This window comes from Rhinolophus sinicus, linkage group LG06, assembly GCF_036562045.2.
Source record: "Rhinolophus sinicus isolate RSC01 linkage group LG06, ASM3656204v1, whole genome shotgun sequence".
Lineage (NCBI taxonomy): Eukaryota > Metazoa > Chordata > Mammalia > Chiroptera > Rhinolophidae > Rhinolophus > Rhinolophus sinicus.
The window spans coordinates 150,873,485-150,898,379 of NC_133756.1; the positions used below are offsets into that span (position 1 = coordinate 150,873,485).

At 39.3% G+C, this 24,895-nt stretch overlaps 1 protein-coding gene across 2 annotated transcripts in view; it reads left to right on the forward strand.

Moving 5' to 3' along the window:
• Nucleotides 1-24,895, forward strand: part of TTC17 (tetratricopeptide repeat domain 17) — a 96,479-nt gene that overhangs the window by 52,519 nt on the left and 19,065 nt on the right. The window contains exons 17-19 of one of the 2 annotated variants that reach the window (XM_019746413.2): nt 8,090-8,260; nt 18,876-19,135; nt 19,615-19,768. In XM_019746413.2, the coding sequence (XP_019601972.2) occupies nt 8,090-8,260; nt 18,876-19,135; nt 19,615-19,768 (585 nt within the window). The remainder of the gene's footprint in view (nt 1-8,089; nt 8,261-18,875; nt 19,136-19,614; nt 19,769-24,895) is intronic. The other variant, XM_019746414.2, reaches the window with a different exon arrangement.

A 24,895-nucleotide genomic window follows, 5' to 3' on the forward strand; every position in this document is an offset into this window, starting at 1 on the left:
TGGCAATGTATCTTTTACTATAATAATTTTTTCTTATTTAAACATTCAGTGTATTGTTTGATTACAGATACTGAATCTGTAATATTCATGATAGTGGATTTTCCAAGCATTTGTTACTCTAAAATATTTTCTAAATACTTTCATCTTTCAACTTCACTAATTTGCAAATTAAAAAGTTCCCTGTAGCAAAGATATTTTCTACTACCTAAGCGATCTAGATTGTTCTATTATAATGTCTGTTGTGTAATTTTACTTTAATATTCTTCACTCATTTTTCTTTAGAAAACAAAATCAGCAGTAGGTCATATATATTAGACTTCATTTACATGTCATGTTTACAGGTATGCCATTAACAATGGCATTGGATATTTATTGAATATAATTAAGCATCAAACCCAGGATTTCTGAACCCTGGCCTTTTCTAATTCGCAGAAACATGTGCCCACTTATAATTACTGGCCCAGACCTTTAGAAATTATGAGTAAATGTTATACAGAAGTTAGACTTTAATATCTAGGTATGCTTCTAATGTTATACAAGTTTCCCTATAATATGTATTTGAAAGTTTTCCCCACTGTAGAAAAAAAAAGAATTTCCAAACCATGTACACGAGCTTTAATGTCTTTCAATGTGGAGATTTAGCCTGTGTGTTTTCACAGTGTTTCTGTATTTGTGGCATCTATTTACCTAATTCTTACTTCCTTTTATTATTTGTTTCATTGCCTGCAGTTTTAGTCTGTGTTCTTCAACCTAAATTTCTGTAGATTTATAACTTGTAGCTTAAAGTAATTTTACATGGAGTTCAGATTTTGAAGGAAAAGAAATCCTGCATTGTGCTGCCCTCCTGTGGACTATCCAGCATATGCTACCTGCAATTAAGGACCTTTGCTTTATCACATTCTGCGTAAGAATTAGTGAAGATACCTGCTTTAAAAAAAAAAAAAATTATACAGTCTTACAGACCCAGTTTTTATAGCATTTTTGATACGCTACTAGTTAGCTTACATCCATTTATTTTTGTAAAAAGAAGTAAAACTGGTTAATTTATTACAGATTTCAAAATCCTGAAATGCAGGTGCATCCTGCAGCAAAGTATTAAGAATTGAGTGAAGCTGATTCCCTGCAAGAGTGTGTGGTTGACTCATAGATGTGCTGAATTTAAGCTCACTGACCACATAAGAACTCTAATATCATTCTGCCCTTTGCAAAGTCCATGGAAATTGTACCAAATCATGATACGTATATGATGATGGTATTGTGAATAGCCTGTTTCCTTACTACGTACATCCTGCATTCCTGGTTCCATGTGTTTGTTCATGTTGTTTTCTGCAGCCCTTCCCCATAACATTTCCCTCCTAAAAATCCTAATCTTACCCATCCTTCGAGGCCCGCTCCTGCCATATGCCCTACCTGATCCCTAAATTATAAGTATGTGTAACCATCAGTCTACCTGTGCCTCTCCTTCAGCTCCTGTGACATGCCATTATAGTTATCTGTGTACAAGACACAACTCTCCTACAAGACTTCTCTAGCACATTGAGAGCAAGGGACCAATCCTTTTTTTCATCTTCATACCCTGGCCCCAATGTTTAGAACATCGGCTGTACCCAAATGGCAAATGAGCTGATGATATTTCAAGTTTGAACTACTGAAAATACTTAGTAATAAAGAGTAATTAACTCGTATCCACCCACTGTTTACCCAGAATACTTCTACCGTACCCCCACTCAACATACATATATATATAGGTACTGATCTTCTTTGAAGGTCTGCATCTCGCGCGCCATAGGGAGAAGATAAAACCAGTGCAGCTCTGAACTCTTAGGCAAAGCAGATTCCCCACCATGTGTGAGTACAGCGTTCCCAGGATAGGATGCAACTCCAGAATATGTAGTAAAAGGGAAACACACACACACACACTTACTTGTATTTGAGGTCACATGCTTTTCTTTAAGTTTTTCTTTTTTAAACTTGCTTCTGACTCATTCACCTCACTATGAGAAAATTTCTGTGTAATCCCAAGGTTGTGATTTCACTTCTTTAATATGGTCTGTGTCCTGTGGCATTGCACCCTTAAGGTCACTTAGTACATAACCGTTGCTTTAAAACCTGCAAAGGATTTCATTCAGCAGTAACTGCTGAATGAGAGCAAGTCTTAGGAGCCATTCTTGCTATTGAAATTATTTCTCTTGTCTTTCCCAAGTAGAGGACAGCACAGGGCAACAGTGAGACAGCCTTGTTTGTCTCTCAGATGCCGTCATTAGCAACCCAGTTTCACCCAAGCTCAAGGTACTCTGTGCTTATGTTCGCAGTGGTTTCATTAGTGGTGTTTCCTCTTATAGTCGGACAGTAGTTTCTCTCTCCATCAAGATTTCAGATGAAGAACCTAGACACAGAGAAGTAAATTGATTTGCCCAAGTTCATATGGTAAGGCTGCAGTTAAGGCAGGATTTAAATTTATTACATGGAATGTTCGTCGTGGAAAGAGGTCTGCATCACTCTGTCACAACCTCTGGAGGTAGAAATCATAAAAGTATCTGTTCCCAGTAAGGTCTCTTTCTTCCTCAAGTGTACATGCCCCATCTGCAACCCACAGTTAAAATTTCCTGATAATATTTTAAAGTAATTTTGCATAGCAGTGTGAGCCACTGAAAGATACACTTTTGTTCACTTCTTGATTTATTTTACTACCTTTTCTAAATGACAGGTTCTCTTACTAGAGAAATAAATATCAAGAAATTATGAGGTAGCTAAAATTGCAATAAAATAAAACATTCACGACATGTTTCTAAGTTACTTATTTATATTTAAAAAATGGCTTTATAGCTGTATAATTTGAGTGCAGTTGAGTAGAAAGGTAAAAAGATAAATACTATAAATAGTCACTCATGTCTGTTAAGAGGAAAGTGTTATCTGTATTTTCTACCCAGTATCTTGTATTTCACTGAATGTACCAGAATACCTCCTGTGAGGTCACTTTTCCTATAGGCAGAAGTGAGGAGACTTTAGAATATAATATAATCCTCTCAGAACAGGGATAATAGGAATATTTTTAGAATATTCCAGGGTTCACAAAGGCCATTTTACTAACATCTGTTACTTTGCTTTCAGCAACACAAATTTGAATTATAGTTCCCATTACAAATCAGTTTAATTGTTGTTTATGTCTCAGAAATTCATTATATATTAGGTTGGTACAAAAGTAATAGCGGTTTTTGCAGTTTTAACCTTTGAAGCCGCAATTACTTTTGCACCAACCTAGTAACGTGTTTTCCCTGAAAATAAGACCTAGCCGGACAATCAGCCCTAATGTGTCTTCTAGAGCAAAAATTAATATAAGATCCGGTCTTATAGTAAAATAAGACCGGATCTTATATAATTATTTTACTATAAGACTGGGTCTTATATAATACTGGGTCTTATATTAATTTTTGCTCCAAAAGACGCATTAGAGCTGATCTTATTTTCGGGAAAACAGGATAATAGGAAGCACAGGAGCATCACACTTATTTGTTGTATGGGGGGAAAGTATGGTGGAGAGAGTAAGATGTGGGAGAAGACGAGCGATAGTAGCAACCTAATGCAGGTTGCTGAGCAGCAGAGGTAAGTGCTGATTTAACTTACATACGGAGGCTGTTTCCATGTTGTGAGACCGTGAATTCACTCTGTCTACTAAGAATGTCCTTTAGAGAGCACAGAGCTGACTGTGAGGCTAATTTCTAAATGTACTAAAATATTTTAGAATTTAGATACGCTGAGCAGTTTCATCTAAATTAATTTCTATTTTCTTCTAAAAAAAAAAACTTGGTAGAAATGAAATCTGGATGCCTCCAGCATCTCCTACACACACACACACACACACACACACACACACACACACACGAAGTTGAAATTAGACGAGATTCTGAGTAGCCTATAGCTAAAAGGCCTGTGTTAAAAGAGGTTATATGGGGATAACTTTTCATTCCTTTACGACTTTTCAGGGAGACAACAATAATAGCAACTTGCCATGTGCCAGGCAATGGTCAAGTTCTTTACATTTAATCTCAACAACCCAATGAAATGGATACTATTATTGAAATCAATTTGCAAATGAGGAAACTGATACACAAAGGGGTTAAAAAGAACTTGCCCTGCTTTGCACAGCTAGAAAGTAGTAGGAACAGGATTCGAACTCACTTAGTCTGGCTCCAGTCTGTGCCCTTACCCGCTGTGCTCCAATGCGAAACGAATGACATGAGTTTTATTTGGCCAGCTCTAGTTACTTGGCTCTCACAAAGTTCTGATGCCTCTCAATTTATTTGTAGCATTTCTTTAGTATAACTAACCCTTAAGGATCTTAAGGTACCCAACCAGGAATCTGTCACAACTTACGAGATTCAGAAGGTAAGTATGCTTTTTTAAATAAGTAAGTGGTTACCCCAATCTAGTTAGAAAATAAATACTCTTCTAGGACCTTTGCAAACAGAATTACTATGAGACAATAGGAGATTTCTTTAACCTTAGTAATGCTAGGAGTTTCTGAGAACTCAGTTTACTCTGAAAACCTGTTTAGCCACAAGATAAATTGTGCCTTCTTCTCTTCGGAGACTTATGCCTTGACAAGGTATATTAAATATTTAGTTGTTTTCCAGAACACCCTTTTAGGATAAGTTAATATTAATAACCCAATTTATGCAGGTGATACTTTAACCACAGAAAAGGATGTTGAGATGCCTAAGATCTCGTAGGCAGTTCCAGAATCAGAAATAACCGCCTTGGAGTTTTATGCTTAGTTGGTATTACCTTGTAGTGTCTTACTTCTAAGAAAAACCAAACTGCCAGGATTTGAATTAGCTGCTAAATGCTTTGCAAGCAAGTATAGAGCATTAAGCACAGAAAAGTGTTCCTATTTTCACTTGGGACCTTGTTATCCAAAGCATTTCATTTAAATGACACAATTCCTTAAAAAAAAAAAAATTTGTACTTCTCAATGTTAGCCTAAGCCATTAAATCTCATTTTTGCGTTAGCAAAAAAATAATAGTCATTTGCATGGAAGATGACTTCTTACTTTATAGATGTCTTCCCATTTTTCCTTCTCCAACATTGTCTTCAGTTTCTCTAATGAAAACGTCATCTCCATCTCTGCGGGGAAGACAAGTAATGTTTTTCCACCTAGCCAAGCTTTTTCTAGTCCCCTGTGAGCAGGAGCAGGCCTATGCTGCTGTCCAAAGAATGGAAACTTCATTCCTTCTGAAGTACTTCAGTTCTTCCTCAGACAACTGGAAAGAGTAATTTCAAAATGAGGCAATTAGGCTTTCAGTTATTAGCCTAGGTAATTACGTCCATCGTACCAGAATGCGAAACCAGTCTGTTGTTAACTGTTGGCTTTAAAAAATTAATATTAAAGTGTATAGTTTTTACTTGATCATTTTGATTCTGCCTACTTCCAAGAAATAGCCTAACAGAAACTTCTTCTTCCTTCTGTTCTCCCAGTGCTCCCTGATCCCCTCTTCTGCCCTCTCTCTCAGAGACATTGGCCCCAATTTCCCGAGGTGGAGGACAAGACTTGCTTCAAGACTTGTCTGCGTTCGAGTTCATGCAGGAGGACTAATTTTAGCTTCTGGATCTTACGCACATCGTAGTTTATAAATGACTTAGCAAGCATTTTAAAATAGTGCAGATATTTAAAAAGATGAAACCAGTTAAATTTTTATAATGGGAAGAAGGTGGGAGAGAAAAATAAGAGACATAAAGGTTGAAGGAGGAAGTCAACTGCAGAAAACACAGCTAGAATTTCACTGGGTTCCAGTGTGAAATGTTTATCCTTTGCGTTTGTAGCATTGTTTTACTCCACCTGCGACAATGTGAAAAAGCTTTAGAGGCAAATTCACCAAAGCTGAAGGCAGAGAATATTCAGTAGGAATAATATGTTTTGAAATTATTAGCCTCATTGTCATCATTATTTTCTTTCTGCTTTTACTAGTGATGCTATTTATATCCCAATTAAGAATTGTCCCTGAGAAGTGCACTGTTCTACATAGTAGACTTCCTGTAATTGGGTGTGTAGAGTTGTTTGCGGCCATTGCTCTGTTTTATTTCAATATTCTTATGCTTGGTTTCCCCACACTTACTTGCACATATTAGATGGTGAAGACAAGTGGAGGCAAATCAGCAACCTCCGTCCTCTCACTAGAGAATCTGGAGAAATCAGTTTCTATTGCTCATGGCTTCTTTACAGTTAGCCATCCACAGGTGTGTGTGTGCGCGCACACACACACACACCTTCCGTCTCATTGTTTCCCAAATACAAATGAGAATTCCTGTTGCTTTGTGCAGCACCTTGTTTCTTCCTGCCTAGAATGGCGCCTTCTCTATTTCTCTGCTAAAGTGGTAGCGTTGGCTGCTGGAAACCCAAAAATCTTTGTAGTAAGATAGAACTGATTGAAATCCCACATGTACCACTTACTGGCTGTTAAGTTACTTAATTTCACTGAGAATCAGTTTCCGAATCTCTTAAATGAAGATTAATAACATTTCAAACAAGGTGTTTTTAAAGGGTAAGTGGAAGAAAAAATACAAAGCACTCAACAAATACTGTCTCCTTTTCCTGTAGTGTTCCCCTTTTTAAGCCCTCCATATTCGCACTTCAAGCTCTGTCTCCTCAAAGCTTGTTCTCTGAAGGACTTATTTGGCACAGAATGCTACCTCATTATTGTCTGTTATCTTGTGTTTACTGTCTCCCCAAGTTGCTTGCAAGTTTCTTAAGAGCCAAAGCTCTCCTGAAACAAAGACTCCTCCGTTTCGACATATAGCCTTGTTCAATATGGTAGCCTCAGATTTGTGATAGAACTGATTCAAATCCCACATCGGCCACTTACTGGGTAATAGTGAAGAATGGGAAAATGGAAAATGACTCCCTGCACATGCAGTCTCCTTCCTCCCAACACAGGAAGTTGGGAAAGGTTTTGCGACCATTATGTTTCCCTGGCACAATAGGGAAATGGCCTGAGAAGTACTTTCCTAAATCATGGACTCGCAGGGAGTCATCCAATCCAGAAAGAGACTTCTTGTACTTCCGCTGCTGCAGAGAGCTTGATTGGGAATATACATCTCTGAGACAACATTCTCTAAAAAATGAACCTTTAGAGCATGCTTGAACATTCCGGTAAAGGAGGGAAGCTACTTACACACTCTTTCCCAGAGAATTATCCTGTGAAAGGAAAGTTGTAGGTTTCCACTGACCATGCTTCTCAGCGACTGCACGTGGAACATAAGTGAGGAAGAGGAGCCGTGTTCAGCTACCAGGGCACTGCCACAGCAGACGCAACAGCAAGCGACTTAGCTCCTGACCTCGGTCATGACTCTTTATTCATAGTAACACACAATCCCTGTAGGGCCAAAGGTCTTCACATCACTGGCAAAATTGTAGTAAGAGGTCAGGCTCACTATACACATCAGAAAATACCAAAGAGTGCTGTGGTTACATTCAAGATGTGACATTTATGCTTAGGTAAATCTCTTATCTACGTGACCAGTACTTGTTTTCCAAAAGAAGCAGTCACCTTTGTGATGTTACAGTCTTAAATGTGGCTTCTCTGCTACCACCATCCCCCTTTAAGTCCTTGGTTTTTAATTTGTAATCCCTTATCTTTTAGTATATCTTTCATTTTTAAGCTATGATGCAAAAATGGTGTATTTCTCTGCTATAATTCATCTAGAGATTTATTCAGATATTAATCGGTCGTTTCTCATCTTTGAAAGGCCGATAGAAGGAAAACTTTTTTTCGTGATGTTTTTGACTTTCAAGGAAGTGTTTCACATTCATTATAAATGGAATGAGATCTTGGAACTTGATCTTTGTTGCTATAGTTTTTTCCCCCCAAATATTTGGTTCTCACAATAGTCTAGCAGGTGAAACTTAAACTTCAGTACAAAGTCTTGACTCACAGTAATGATCTGTCCAGCTCACTGATTTTTGTGTGTTCTGCTGGAGAAAAACTGACACTATCACCTTTCTGCTCTTCTTGATATTTGGGGACCCTGAGCCATGGGACTTCGGAAGAGAGATGTTTCTAATGTGCTGTATCTGTGTCTCTTGTCATTGAGGTGATTGTCATGAGAAAACCCTGGACAACAGCCATGACAAACAGAAATATTTTGACAACTCACTGTCACTGGATGCCGCTGAAGAAGAGCCCTTTGAGACAGGAACAGAGGAGGACCCAATATTCTCTGTTGAGAATTCAGGGAAGGACTCAAATGTCCTTAGACTTGAAAGTAAGTTGATTTGACCTGAGCTGTGCTTCCGGGGTAAAAATCAACTCTCAAGCTTTAAGTTTAGGCTTTCCTCTACTCTCGAGTTTGTTTCCTTCTTTTAACAGTCATTCATGTATTTCATTGTAGAATCATGAGGGTGACCCTCCAATGGTGAGGCAGAAAAGACCAGCTATCACGTGAAAATGCTCTTCACACTTCTTTTTTTTTCCCCTCTGCCTCAATGTCTTCTTTTACTAGAACAAATTTGACTCATTTACATGCCAGTCTTTCTTCTTAATGTCACTATTGAGCAACTCATTGAAAAAAAAAGCAAGATAAGGTGTATTTGTACTACAATACAATTGAAAGATTTGATCAATCATTTCCATCATTGCCAAAAAGATTATTTTAGTACTCATCCTACTTCACTGCTTCACTGCGTTTGGAACTCTGCACAACTCCCCTCTTCTGGAAATTCCTCCTCTTGGCTTCGGGTATCACTTTCTCTTGGCTCTCTTCCTGTCTTCAGAACGTCTTTTCCAATTCCCTTCACTTCTTTTTTACTTTGCCCCTTATTTGTTGCATTACCTAGGATCTCAACTTTGGTCTTCTTCTCCTACCCCCTGTATGTGTTACCTGCTGGTGTCCCACGTGCCTTTCAGTATACCAGTGACTCCAAATCTGTGGTTTCAGCTAAGACATTCTCCACAACTCCAGATACATTTCCGCCTTTTTAGTGCTCTCTTTAGCTAGAAGTGGCACAGGCACTTCAAATTTAACATATCCAGACTTGAACTTGTCTTCGTTTTCACTGTATTTCCTGAACTGCTTCTAATTTTTGCACTCTGCTTTCTGGTAATGGCTTTGCAACTCTATATCCAGTCACCACTATATCCAGTCGGTCCCTAATGCCTTTTGAATCTGTTATCTCCATCTGTTCCTCCTGCCCTGCCTAAATTCAGACCTTCTTTGTTTCTGCCTGGGCTATTGCAGTGGCCTCATGATAGGGTTGCCTATTATCTAGTCTTTTTCTTCAATCTGTATGGAGAGAGAGATACGGAGGGAGGGAAAGAGGGAACCAGAATGAGTAGGCAAGAGAGAGATAATACATGTAATAGTACAAAAATTTAAAAGTAGAAGCAATCACCAATTTCTTGTGTGTCCAAAGAGTTGTTACCTGATCTGTTCAGGTAAGTTGCCTACATTTAAATTTTTCAATGGCTCTCTATTACTTATAGGAAGAGTTCAAACTTCTTGGTGTGGGATATGTGACGGTTTGCCCCTCAGTTTCACCTTCAACTGAACTCCATACTAGTACTCTACATAGCAGGAAGTACAAATTTTCACCATTCGCCTCACATGTCGTGCTGTTTTGAGCCTCCATGTTTTTACACAGGCTGGGAATGACCCCTGTGTGCTCTGCTTTATATGGACAACTCCTGTGCAGCTCCAAGATCCAGCTCAAGTGTCACCTCCTCTGTGAAGCAGTCACAGAGGTCTCCAAGCGTGTAGTTGCTCCATCTGCTGTCTTGTTTCCACTTTCTGTCAAGGCACATTTCATACAATATTAGTTACTTTTATGTCTTACCTCCCGTCAGACAATGAGCTTCTTATATACCGTGTCCTATGTAACTTTATACTCCTGTGTACAGTAAATATTTGTTAAAGTAAGGAAATGTGGTATTTGCCTTCCTGTGTGTGTTGGATTAACGTATTTAGCAAGTACAAAATCTTGTGTTTCCTTCTCAGTGGAATTATATATAAAAAATTATGTCTAAGAGAAGCAAGCTAGACCTCAAAGGGAAATTGTGACCTTCACCTTTGCAAGTTTAGAAAACTAGTGTCATCAGTTGTACCAGAAATTATTGGGCTTTAAGGAAATGAATTCCCATTTACCAACTCAAAAGAGATTGCGTCTTAACCTAGATGGCCAATTTGTTCATTTACCAGGAAGCTACTCCTCTCTGGTGCCTGACAGACACATTTCTGTTTCTGGCATCAGGCACCCACACAACCAAATGGACATCATGAGGTTGCCTGATAAATTCAGAACCAACACAAATGAAGTTGAGTGATGTTAAGGGATAATTTATTTAGTTCACAGAAACTGTCCCTGTTCCAGTACAGCTTCCTAGGGACCAGAAGACTTGTGACTACCAAATGAGAGTCTTCGTTCCGAGGACAACTCAGAATAAAACCCAACCAAAATCTTGCTCTTTGTTTCTGAAGACATTGTGGCTTGAGACGAATTATAACCTACTGCTTCAGTTAAGTTCTTTAGTTCTATGTTCCCCACGTAGTTCCGTTCTATCCCCATACTGAGGATACAGACAGTATGGCTCCCTGGCTAAGACTAGGTGTTGTCCATCTCCCTTCAGCATCATGCAAACTGTGTCTTAGGGTGGATTCCGTTTCAGGTTGCTAATTTCATCCATAATACCATGATGACACTTACTAATTTCACTCTCAGGGACTAACTTGCATTTCCCCTATGTCTAAATTCTGGAAGTACCTTCTTCTGAAATTTCCCTGGTTGCTGATAAGTCCATGAGGACTGCGGTCGTCATGTGAGCTAGCACGTTCCTACCAGCAGGCTTCCTACAGTGCAGTTACCAGAGTCAGGAAAACTTCATTTTTTAAATACAAATAGCGTGTTATTAATAAAAGCCAAACATAGATATTATAGAATTTTTGAAAACTATAGTTTTGGAGGAAAGTTTTAAACCTATAAATAGTTAAGTCTTCTCTAGTCACCATAAACTATTATGATAATCACTACCTTTTTTTGGTACTTACAATTCACAAAGTATCCTGAATTATGTACTAACCTTGTGAATTTCATTACTAAGCCTGTGTTACAGATGAGAAAATTGAATCTCAGCAAAGCTAGGTACGTTGCCTAAGATCTTTAGTAGGTGGCATAATTCAAAGTATCCTCAAGCCTTCTGACTCCATAAACTGTATCCTTTTGCCTGTGGTTCTCGGAAATAGGAATTTGATGGATTAGAGTTTTATTTTTTTAATTGGTAAGGTCATTTTTAAAGAAAACTAGCATCTGCTATCACCATTTTATAAAGCAAAGAACATGTTAATGTCAAAAAAGTACAAAGACAATCGTAGAATAAAGGTCAGTCTTTCTCAAAACTGGATAGTTGGCAAATTTACACCAAGAAATGTGTATCTGGATGTGTGTGTGTGTGTGTGTGTGTGTGATAACTTTATATACATGTCTTTTTTTTCTTTCTCATTTTGTTAAGGATGGGTGAAAATTGTGTCTCTGATTAACACTTGAAAACCACTGCTTTAATACATCATTGTCTCATACAAACTCCTCCCCGGTAGACTGTACATGTGGAAGGAAGAGCGGAGGTTTTGTAGTCAGAGATTTTGTTATTGTGTCCTGGCTCCACCACATATTAGTTGTTAAATCTTGTGCAAGTTACTTAATCTTGCTGAGCTTTTCTTACCTCATTAATTTAAAAATAATCAAAAAATATCTGAGAGTGGTTTTGAGTACTTCAATGAAATAACTTGGGGTAACACTTATTTTAGTGTCTGGTACACAGTTGGAACTCAGTTAATTGTTCACGTCTGCAAATATAGGCATGGTTCTGCTGCATCCAGACTTAGAGGCTGCTTATGAGCCAAAGTCCTCACAAGCCCGTACACACATAGTACCTGCTCAGTAAACTCTGTTCATCTCCCTCAAAGGGAGCCCCGCCATATTTGCATGAGTTGTTACAAGAAAGAGTCCCCATTGGCTTTTCTAGGTTATTGTGATTCTCTGTTTTCTTTTCCGATGCTGGCCTATCTAAAAGGAGGAAAAGCACCACTGGTGCAAATGGAAACTCATGATTGTTTTCTTCTCGGAAGTGAATTATTTCCCTGCCTACCTTAGTCTGAATGATTTAATCTAAACCTTTTGAGCTTTCTCATTGCTGGCGTGACATTTTATGCCATTGTTCATGCATTAATTCTTAAGCAAGTTGATAAACTTTACACTCTGACTTCAAAAACAGATCACTGCCTTGTAAAGAAGACACTAGAACTCAAGACAGAATTGCCCAAGGGCCTATGGTGGTGGAGTCCTAATTTGAAACCAAATTTGTCTAATTCCATAATACACTCTTTCTGTCCTGTGAGATGAAGGAGTGTATTCCTCTGGTACCATTCGTAAAGGTAGGATGTGTCTGCTTGCTTTCAGAAACCAGTCTAGTCCTCAGACCTGTTGATGTGAATCATGGAAGACTTTGTGGAGGAGGTGTTTCAAGTCACATTTCAAAGGCAGGGCTTCCTTTTGCTGATCATCTCTTTGAACGTATGATCTTTACCCCTGTTGATTGTCCCACTGCTTTGTTTTGAAGGTAGCGCTCATCTTTTCATCCTCTGTTCCCTAAAAATCAAAATCTCTTCCAAGATGATTAATACTGCTTCTTATCAGACATAGTCACCTGCTCTCAATCGCCTTCTGATGCTCTGCTCCCTCTCGGGAGTGTCCCCAAGTCATGGCCTGGCTTCCCCTTCTGCTCCAGGTGCCAGGATGTCGGTCTCTCCCTGGGTAGCCTGTTCCATTTTCCAACCATTCAGAAGTTTCCTAATATTTAGCTCAAGTATGACTTGCTTCTAGTCCTGCCCTCTGAGGATAACAAAGTCAGTCTTGTCTCTCATAAATCATCACACTGCCTTAGCTATTTGCAGACTATTACTGCTCCTACCCACCCCCGCCCCCAATGTTTTTACTTCCTTTAGGGCTTCTAGTAATCTCTCTGGAATTCTACAAAATCATTCTAGCAAAATATTTTTTAAGCCTGATTTTTTGTGTGCAGTAGATGAGCTACTCTTCCTGCCATGGGGTCACCCCTGGTTTCTTCAACCCTTCTTCATTTAACATGGTTTTGAGTACTTTCGCCAACTTGCTTTTCGATGAACGTGCTCTGCTTTGAAAATCTCTTAAACTGAGGTGCCCAGACTTACAACTGTGCATCTCCAGGTGTGTCTGGAACATTGCAAGATGGTACTGAACTTCTTTTTTCTCTTTTCTTTTTTCAATTTCCTTTGCACCCCGCCCCCCAGCTTTTTCTTTTTTAATCAGTGCTACACACACTTCTCTCTGTCTCTCAGTACTTCTCCTCCCTGTGATTCTTTACAGATTACTTGACATGGCTCAGACTCAACTGTAGGTTTTTCCAGAACCCTGGGATAGGATTCATTCATGTGAAAAACCGTGAACTAGTATCAGCCTCACTATAGATGCTCAGTCTCTTCACATGTTAAAGAAGATTAAAGAACAGAGATATGGGTCTCAGTCTCTGTGTTTTCCATTTACATCATACCATCGGTCCCACAAGCAGCAAGCCTAATATTTACTTTTTCTTCTTGCTTCAGGCACAATTTAAGATCCTTCTGCAGTCCAGACCACTCACCAAACCTGAGTTCTGTATTTCCAACTGCCTATTGAATGTCTGGAGATGTGTTCCTCCATGCATTCTAGCCTAGACTGTAAGCTCCATGGGTTGTTGTATTCTGAGACCTCAGCACGGAGGTCTCGGAATACAAATGCTGAAATGAATGAATTTGTGAATAAGCGTCTGAAATCCCATCGCTTTATCCTAGCACCCTTTCCTAACTCCATTGTCTTTGTAAATAGCATTCTGTTTTCATAGTCACAGATTCCAAAACAACATTCACATAGTAAAAAGCCCACTGTTTCATCTTAGGCTTTAAAATCTTGAAATCATCTTTAAACTTACCTTATTCATGGCCATTAGATGCATTTAATCACCAAATTCTATCAGTTTTTCTCCATTGAAATTTCATCACATACCTCTTTCCCCTCCCTTTTTAAAAATTCCCTTTACCCTCACCCTAAGTCAGCCCCCCTTTATATAACTCTTATATAGGTTATTGAAATACCTTTCTCGTTGGTCTCTAGCCTCTGTCCTCTCCTCCACCCCGCCCCCCACTCCCAAATACACCAACTGATTTACTGCTCTAACCATAAATATTATGGCTCTCATCTTGTTATTCTGCTTAACAAACAAGAGGCTCCCTTTGCAATGAATCTGCTTCCTGACTTTCCCAGACATTCTCAGTGTCATCCACTTTCCCTAAGTATCTTATTTGCTGATGTCATCTCTCTCTTTATTTTTTCTAGTTAATTTGAATTTAGTAGTGCCTTCACACATACCTTCCTCATGCCTGTATCAGTATGTACGTATGTGGCTATGTGAGCATGTGCCTACCTGCTTTTTTAGTGTCGTCACACTGGGAGTACCCTCCCCGGCCCTCAATTCTGTCTGAATCTTGCCTCACATAGTCTGTCTTCCTTTAGGAAGCATTTTGTGACTGCACTCGAATATATTTTCTCTAGAAAAAAATATTTAAATGGACTCTTTTTCTCACTGTTGAATGCTTATAGTTTTGTGTCTTCAACTTTATTAAAAATTAACATAATTGCTCAGGGTCAGATTCCTGAGGTTCATATTCTTTTTGTTCTGCCTATGTGGCTTATAGCATGTAGATGGGCACATAGTGGGCTCCAAACAAGTAAAGACTGGTTTATTTGTCTTCTCACTTATGGCACATTTATGATATCCCTGTTCCTCACCTTTATTTAGTGTTGTTTTTGTGGGGATTGCTGTCACCCTAACCCCAGCAGCCTTTTCAAAGACCTAATGGCTGCCAGCAGTAGAAGCCTGCAGCAGGTTCCATGGTCTGTCTGGATTTGAATATTGATTTCCACCAAGGGAAGCCCCTTTCTCTAAGAACCTTTTAGTACTCTTATATCACCCAATGGTCAGGACAGAGAGAAGCATTAACCTTGGGGGACTCTTTGCAGCTAAACAACATGAATGCTTTCTAAATAGTAGCAGTTACTGAAAGGAACTAAGGCTTCCAAAATGTATCCATAAGCAGTTCTAACTATACACTGGAGAATTAGTTACCTGCAATCTCCCTTTGGCTAAAAGCCACTTTTCTTTAAGCCCATATTCTTAGCTGTGGCCAATTCTGTCAAAAAAAAACACAAAAAAACCTTTCATGTCTCAGGAACCAGGTGCAAGGAATCCAGTGGTGTCCATGGGAGAAGGAAAGAGAGGCAGCTAAAATAACCTGGGGAACAGTAGGGACAACAGTGTCACTACAAGTTAGGTGCCAGGCGGTTCCTCCAATTAAGTTGCTGTGTGGGGTCCCTAGAGCAACCCTGTCGAGCTGCTCTCCTGGGTTAGCGACTGAGAAATTGGTGAATGACATAGTGTGCCAGTCACTATGCTAAAAGACAGACCTGCCTTTCTGACGCTGACCGTTCTGCTGGGTTGACAGTACCTTAACACATGGCAAGGTCAACCTTAGAGTTTCAGAAAGTCTCAAATTGCCAGCAGGAGAAGGCAAAGATAGGAGTAGCAGAGTCTCAAGAACCTCACAAACCAAATTATTTCTGAGCTCTCATTAATTCATTCTGTGCCTTCTGTGCCAGGTACGATGTTGGACATTCGGAAGATAGTAACAGACAAGATAGAAACTGAAAATTAAACCTTTTGTCAACCCTACATATGTATTACTGGCCACCTAATATAAACAAGTACCCAACCATTTTTGTCTGAACAGCTTTTGCAAACCCCTATTTTACTTGATGCTTGTTTGTTATTAATAATAAGCAATAGAAACAAACAGATTGGTTCAGAAAATCTAAAAGAAACTTACTTGAAAGGACAGTAGTACATTTAGTAGTCATTTGTCACAAATAGAAGAGCCCTGCAGCTTTTTCAAGAAAGAATAACAGATTTCCATTGGTACTCTGGGCCTGACAACAGACCTTCCCATTTTCTGGAATAGAATGAGGGATGGGAGATAGTGATGTCACCAGAGCATCTTTCATGTGAATCTTCTGCGCGTAGGGCTCAAAGCTTTAAGTTACTTTTAGCCGTGGTAGTGAGCCATCTTTCTCACGCCCAGCCTCCTCAGAGACTAATACTGTGCATTTCCAAAATGGGTTACCACTATGGCTATAGGTCTAGTTGATAAGGATATGAGATTCCTGACCTTAGTATGAGCCTTTGTTATACCATGTTCTGAATCACTGAACAAGCCAGAATGACCAATTGAAGATTATGGGGATAACTTAACCAGGATGATGTAGAGTAGCATTTTGTGAGCAATCAACCTGAAGCTCTCAGGTTGTCCACTGGGTACCTATTACAAAAGAAGGCATTCCATTTTGTTATTTGTTTTTGTACCCCATCTACTTCCAAAAAGGATTGGAGATAACTTTCGTGGAACATACAATATGAGATTCAACCATCAATTCAAACTTTAAACAAAAGTAATAGAGATTTTTTTTTAAATGAAAGCATTCTATTAAGAAACTCAGGGCCGGCCCGGTGGCTCAGGCAGTTAGAGCTCCGTGCTCCTAACTCCGAAGGCTGCCGGTTCGATTCCCACATGGGCCTGTGGGCTCTCAACCACAAGGTTGCCAGTTCAATTCCTCGAGTCCCGCAAGGGATGGTGGGCTCTGCCCCCTGCAACTAAGATTGAACACGGCACCTTGAGCTGAGCTGCCTCCCGGATGGCTCAGTTGTTGGTTGGAGCGCAGGCTCTCAACCACAAGGTTGCCAGTTCAATTCCTCGACTCCCACAAGGGATGGTGGGCAGCGCCCCCTGCAACTAAAATTGAACACGGCACCTTGAGCTGAGCTGCCGCTGAGCTCCCAGATGGCTCAGTTGGTTGGAGCCTGTCCTCTCAACCAGAAGGTTGCCAGTTCGACTCCCGCAAGGGATGGTGGGCTGTGCCCCCTGCAACTAGCAACGGCAACTGGACCTGGAGCTGAGCTGCGCCCTCCACAACTAAGACTGAAAGAACAACAACTTGAAGCTGAACATAACCCCCCACAACTAAGATTGAAAGGACAACAATTTGACCATTGTTCCCCAATAAAGTCCTGTTGCCCTTCCCCAATAAAAAAATCTTTAAAAAAAAAAAAGAAAAGAAACTCAGACTAATTTTTCCCTAAGTGTCCTAGTTACCTAAGCATAGAGGGAACTTGTAGGGCTGTGTAACCATTAGCGCATAATGATGGAAACATACTTCTCAGGAGGGAGATACTTTTATAATTTTATTGGGGAATCTTGGGGAATAGCGTGTTTCTCCAGGGCTCATCAGCTCCAAGTCGTCCTTCCATCTAGTTGTGGAGGGCACAGCTCAGCTCCAAATCCAGTCACAGTTTTCAATGTTTAGTTGCAGGGGGCGTAACCCACCATCCCATGTGGGAATTGAACCAGCAACTTTGTTGTTGAGAGCTTGTGCTGTAACCAGCTCAGCCATCTGGCCGCCCTCCGGAAGCTCAGCAAGCAGCTCGTTGTCTTCAATCTAGTGGAGGAGGGCACAGCTCACTGGCTCATATGGGAAGCAAATCGGAGCTCATGCTCGAACCAACTGAGCCATCTGGCTGCCCCAGAAGAGAGAATTTTTACTAGGCCATTGTCCTGAGAAACATCCATGGGAGTCTTTACATAAGAAACTTGAGCAATATAACAAAAAATATCTTGATAACCGTTTTAGGAAAAAGATTACACTAGTATATTGCTATTTCTTATGTCAGCCGTTAGTGAAAATGGGAGCCTTCATGTGGAATTAGGATAATTTCCCATTAAACAAATCATTGTTCACTTAAAGCAATCAAACTATATGGTCTGGACACGCAGCTCTGATATTTCATGTGCTATTTGAATAAAGCTTGAATAATCCCACATATTAAATAAGTAACATATCATAATAAACTTCATCTTTGCCATCTATATCCTGTATCTAGAGCACATTGGTCTTCTTTTCAAGCAAGTACATGTATAAAATAGCCGTCTTCATGCTCACTAGGGTCGGATGATTACCTGCTGTCTAACTGCTGCCATTGTTTTCAGCCAGGCTTTTGACAAAAGCCACTTGACAAAGATGATATTTTATTACGACTTTCAAAGATGCTGAATGGTATTTTTATGAAAGTGGGCTAGAGAAGTGCCTCTAAGCAGAGCCAAAGCTTTTCTCAAAAAGCAACATTGGAGTCACTCAAATGCTTGCATGAATACTATGCAGTTTCCTTTGGGGTGGGGGCGGTAACTAGAGAAAAAAATCTTTCCCCAAAATTTGATCTACAGTTAAAGGTAAAACCTTGTTTTAATTTTTTTCAATTACAGTTGACACTCATTATTTTATATTGGCTTCAGGTGTACAGCATAGTAGTTAGACGTATTTATATAATTTACTAAGTGATCTCCCCCAGTTAGTCTAGTACCCACCTGGCACTGTACATAGTTATTACCACATGATTAACTATATTCCCTATGCTGTGCCTTTACATCCCATGACTATTTGTAACTACCAATTTGCACTTCATAACCCCTTCACCTTTTTCACCTAGTCCCCCATCCCCACTTCCTGTCTGGCAACCATCAGTTTGTTATCTGTATCTATATGCACCTTTATGTTTACTGCGCGCTAAAGTAGCCAGGATATGGAAGCAACCTAAGGGCCCACCAATAGACGATTGGATAAAGAAGATGTGGTCCACATATACAATGGGATGTCACTCAGCCATAAAAAAAAATAAGACTAATTTTTAATAACATGCTGGCACTTGAATTTCAGGTACAGTGGTTGAGGAAAGCAATGGTTCTGATGAGATGGAGAATTCAGATGAAACAAAAATGTCAGAAGAGATCTTGGCTTTGGTGGATGAATTTCAACAGGCATGGCCTCTGGACGGCTTTGGGGGAGCACTAGAGATGAAAGGGCGGCGTCTGGACTTGCAGGGAATACGGGTACTGAAGAAAGGTCCCCAGGATGGAGTGGCCAAAAGCTCTTGCTATGGAGACTGCAGAAGTGAAGATGACGAAGCAACAGAGTGGGTAAGAGTTGCCAATTTAATTCTTAGGAAATTGTAGCCCAGGTCTTGCAGGGGTAGGGATTTCTTAGTTTACAAAGTGTGACGTTTCTGCTGGGTATGTGGCACTACTTTACTCCATACTCCAGTCAGCCTTCATGTTGGAATTGTACTGCAGGAAGCATTTCCTGTTCCTTCTGTATTGCTAGCTCTTCTGAGAAGCAGAGGAAATGGGATAGGTGTGAAGCCACACTCAAAACCTGGAGATTTGGAACGGCCCACTTGAGACATCTTAATTTTCAGTTTCCTCTATACACTCTTCAGGGCTAGGTTATTATGTTTATTTCACTAAACATTTTTTCATTTAGACCCTTAAGAATTAAACTGAAGGACAGACCTTAACCGTAGCACAGGACTGGTTATTCTTAAAGCCACCAATTTCCACAGCCGTTGACAGATTTGACGATTGGTCTCACTTGTCCCTAACATGTTTCCATTTCCCAGATCACATTCCAGGTCAAACGTGTAAAGAAACCCAAAGGAGATCATAAAAAACCTCCTGGGAAAAAGATAGAATCAAATCAAGCAGAAAATGCACATCGTTACCAAGCAAACCTGGAGATCACTGGCCCAAAGGTGGCATCTCCTGGGCCACAAGGTAAATTTGAATGTTTTAAGAATATGCCAGGTTATTCTTTCAGTTTCCACCGTCTCCGTTCTCACAAAGGATGTGTTTGTGACTTGTGTTTCTGTTCATTTGGGCTAAGTGAACAAGAAGCCAGTCTTTGGTATAAAAAGTTTGATAGTTACTTCTCTTTTTTACCATTGGCTATTTGGCTCCTATTCTTATTGTCCTATTGATTCTTAACTTAAAAGTCTAGGTTAACGTTTAAAACTGTGGGTTTGAGACAGGCTCCCTGGGTTCAAACACCAGTTTTGCCATTTAGTTCCCTCTGCCTCGTTTTCCTTATTTATAAAATGGAATAACTGCATCTATCTTATAGAGTGGTTATGAGTTTATATGAGTTTATACATGTAAACTGCTTTAAATGAACTGGGCACGTAGGGCTCAATACATATTAACTATCTAGTAATGTCTTGTGTGTCCGATGTCTCTTTAGTTATTGAAAAAATGCTTTAGAACTACTCCCCAGAAAGAATGCATATACATCAAAATTTGACATGTGCTTTCAGGGTTCATAGCTGTTCCAAAGTCCATCTCTGGACTCCAGGTTCAGGGCCATCGCTATAGGCCCAGTTGACTTTCTTTTCCATCAATGAAACAGTGGTGGTAGAATTTCTTCTAAAAAACGTCTTTAGGAAAAAAAAGATATTTTTACCATCTTGGACTTCAAAAACTCAAGGTCCCTTCCTGAAAATGTGTCTTATTTAATTTGGTATGAGTACTTACCAAAACTCAAAGCAGAGGGCACACAATCAAATAGCTAAATCCCAGAATGAACTGTGACTTGTGAAAAACAGTAAGGACACCAAAAAGGACATTTTGTCATGACTGGAGCTAAAAGCATGAAGTAGCTTTACTGTTTAAGGAACATAGCATGTGTTAACAGGTCACAAAAGAAACTTCCTCTGTTAGGTCTGTCTTCTGTAGCAAGGGAAAAAAATGTTTAAACTGTAAAACACCATTATGGAAATGAACATTGCAATGGATTAAATAGTAAATGTAATACAATCATAAAAGAAGAAAATTTAGATGGTTATTTATATACATGTAAGGGGCAAAGGGACTTTCTAAGGCTGAGAGAAAAAAAATAATTGTAGCACCAGAAAATACCACAAAAGAGAAAGACAAAGGACTAACACTAAGTATTTTTTGCAGAATATCTGTATATATTTGCAGACTATATGATAAGCAAAGGATATCAATATCATTTTAAAGAGCACCTACAAATCAATAAGAAAAATACAGCATTTCAATAAAATATGTACAAGTACAGGGGCAGTTCACCAAATACACACACACACACACACACACACACACGCACACAAATGGCCGCTAAACATGTGAGACAGTGTTCAACCATCACTAGCAACTAAATGCAAACATAAACAGTGATGTACCATTTTTGCTTACCAAATTGTCTTTAAATGTGTGATAAACCATGAGACTTAATAAAATGAATTATGCATTTGGGGATAGTTTGAGTAGATATATCAGAAAATTAAAAAACATACCAACAATTCTACTTCTAGTAATTTAGCCCAAGTAAATCATCTTCCAAACCAAAGATAGAAGTACAAAGTTATTGATCACAGGCTTGCTTATAATAAAAACTTGTAAACAACCTAAATGTTGGTAATTGCCTAAATAAATTACAACTGTACTGCGCAGACAAGATGTTTGTAAATTTGTAAGTAAACAAAGCAGTTTACAAAACATTATACAGGCATATCTCTTTTTTATTGTGCTTCACTTTATTGCACTTTGTAGCTACTGTGTGTTTTTTTTACAAATTGAAGGTTGTGGCAACCCTGCATTGTGCAAGTGTACCGGCGCCATTTTTCCAACAGCATTTGCTCACTTTGTCTCTCTGTCACATTTTGGTAATTCTCTCAGTGTTTCCAACTTTTTCATTATTATTATATTTGTTATGGCGATCGGTGATCAGTGATCTTTGATGTTGCTATTGTAATTGCTGGGGGAAGGGTGACATGAGCCCCCAAATAAGATGGCAAACTTAATCAATAAATGTTCTGTGTGTTCTGACTGCTCCACCACCTGGTCGTTCGTTTCCCCATCTCTCTCCCTCTTCCTCTCCCTCTCCTTAGGCCTCTCTATTCCCTGAAACACAACAATATGAAATTAGGTAAATTAATAACCTTACAGTGACCTCTAAGTGTTCAAGGGAAAGGAAGAGCCCTATCCCTCTCACTTTAAATCAAAAGCTAGAAATGATTAAGTTTAATGAGGAAGACATGTGGAAAGCCAAGATAGGCCAAAAGCTAGGCCTCTTATACTAAACAGTTAGATTGTTGATGCAAAGGCAAAGTTCTTAAAGGAAATTAAAAATGCTACTTCAGTGAACACAGGAATGATAAGAAAGCGAAGCAGCCTTATTCCTGATATGGAGAAAGTTTCAGTGGTCTGGATAGAATCAAAACAGCCACAACATTCCTTTAATCCAAAATCTAATCCAGAGCAAGGCCCTAACTCGCTTCAATTCTATGAAGGCTGAGAGAGGTGAGGAGGCTGCAGAAGGAGAATTTGAAGCTAACAGAGGCTGGTTCATGAGGTTTAAGGAAAGAATTCATCTCCATAACATAAAAGCATAAGGTGAAGCAACAAGTGCTAATGTAGGAGCTGCAGCAAGTTGTCCAGAAGCTCCAGCTAAGATAGTAATGAAGGTGGCTACACTAAACAACAGATTTTCAATGTAGATGAAACAGCCTTATAAGGGAAGAAGATGCCATCTAGGACTTTCATAGCTAAAGAGGAGAAGTCAATGCCTGGCTTCGAAGCTTCAAAGGACAGGCTGACTCTCCTATTAGGAGCTAATGCAACTAGTGACTTTCAGTTGAAGCCAATGCTCATTTACCATTCCAAAAATCCTACTGCCCTTAAGAATTACACTAAATCTACTTATCCTGTGCTCTATAAATGGAACAAGAAAACCTGGATAACAACACATCTGTTTACAACATGATTTATTGAATTAAGTCCACTGCTGAGACCTGCTGCTTTTAAAATTCTTACTTCTCATTGACAATGCACGTAGTCACCAAAGAATTTTGATGGAGACATACAAGATTAATGTTTTTTTCACACATGCTAACACAGCATCTATTCAGCAGCCCATGAATCAAGGAGTAATTTCAACTTTCACATCTTATTTAAGAAATAACATTTTGTAAGGCTACAGCTGCCATAGATAGTGATTTTTCTGATGGATCTGGGCAAAGTAAATTGAAAACCTTCTGGAAAAGATTCACCATTCTAGATGCCATTAAGAACCTTCATGATTCATGGGAAGAGGTAAAAATATCAACATTAACAAGTGTGGAAGAAGTTGATTCCAGCCCTCATCGATGACTTTGAGGGATTCAAGACTTCAGTGGAGAAAGTAACTGCAGCTGTGGTGGAAATAGGAAGAAAACTAGAATTAGAAGTAGAGCCTAAAATAGAGACTGAATTGCTGCAATCTCATGATAAAACTTTAATGGATGAGGAGTTGCTTCTTACAGATGAGCAAAGAAAGTGGTTTCTTGAGATGGAATCTACTGGTGAAGATGCTGTGACGATTGTTGAAATGACCACAAAGGATTTAGAATATTACATAAACTTAGTTGAGAAAGCAGCAGCAGGGTTCGAGAGGACTGACTCCAGTTTTGAAAGAAGTTCTACTCTGGGTAAAATGCTGTCAAACAGCATCACATGCTGCAGAAAAATTGTTCATGAAAGGAAGAGTCAATCAATGTGGCAAAACTTCATTGTTGTCTTAATTTTTTAAATTGCCACAGCCACCCCAACCTTCAGCAGCCACCACCCCGATAAGTCAGCAGCCATCAACATTGAGGCAAGACCCTCCACCAGCAAAAAAGGTTATGACCTGCTGAAGGCTCAGATGATGGTTAGCATTTTTTGGCAATAAAGCATTTTTTAATTGTGGTATATCTGTGGGTTTTTTAGACATAATGCCACTGCCTTAACTATACATTTAATAAAGTACAGTGTAATGTAAACCTAACTTTTATGTGCACTGGGAAACAAAAAAAAATGTGTGATTCACTTCATTTTGCAGCATTTGCCGTACTGTGGTGGTCTGGAACCGAACCTACAGTCTCTCGGAGCTGTGCCTGTTTATAGAGAATAGATCTATTTTTATAAAATAATAAATATACTGTATTTTGACGACATTTTGTTTCACATTTCAGTATCTCTGCAATTGAGATTCATCTTAAAATTGATGGTATCTTAAATAATTGGCAGTGTTTTTCTTTCTTAAATCATAATTGCTTGCACCTTAAAGTTTATGACATCTTAAATTTGATGAAATATGCTAAAGGAACAATCACATAGGAACCCAAGTGTAGAAGAGAATATGCGACAGTGTTATAAGTGATCATCACTGAGTGCTGAGAGGGATATAGGTGATTTTTTGTTTTTTTCTAATGCTTTTCCATTTTTCTAAATACTTTATAATAAGCCTATCTTACTTTTACAAACTAAACATTTCTTGTAAAAGTGAAAAGTAAAGCTCAGTATGATTGAGAAGATAGGAGAGCACTTAAGCAGTTTTAATTGGATTCAAGTAGGTGGGCCCAGATAGGGTACTGACTATACTTCAAGTGAGAACATGGAACTACTTCCTGTCGCTGAAGTGAAGCGTTCTAAAGCATGGAAGAGATGAGAGAAGAATGGAGAGGTGCAGTGTCCCAACTTTCGCGTAAATATGGATTCTGTCCACTCCAAGCGATAAGTTTTGTGATAAATCCTGACAAAGTTCTCAAGCACATTCAAGTCCAAACTTCCTAGTGTGGTGTACAAGACCCTTTATCACCCAGCCTCTCTCTGCCCTTCAGCACCATTCTCTGAACCAACCTTGCTCTTATGTCATCTCCTTGCCTTTGCACACACTATTCCCTCTGCCCGGAATGCCCTTATGCCACCTCCGAGGTGCTAAAATATTGCTCATCCTTAAACTTCAAGTGCCATCTCCTGCTCGGTACTTTCAGGCAGAATTAGCTCCATCCTCTGTTCCATTATTCTATACCTTCACACTAGCACTTATCCTATTGTATTCTAATTACTTGTTTATGCTTAACG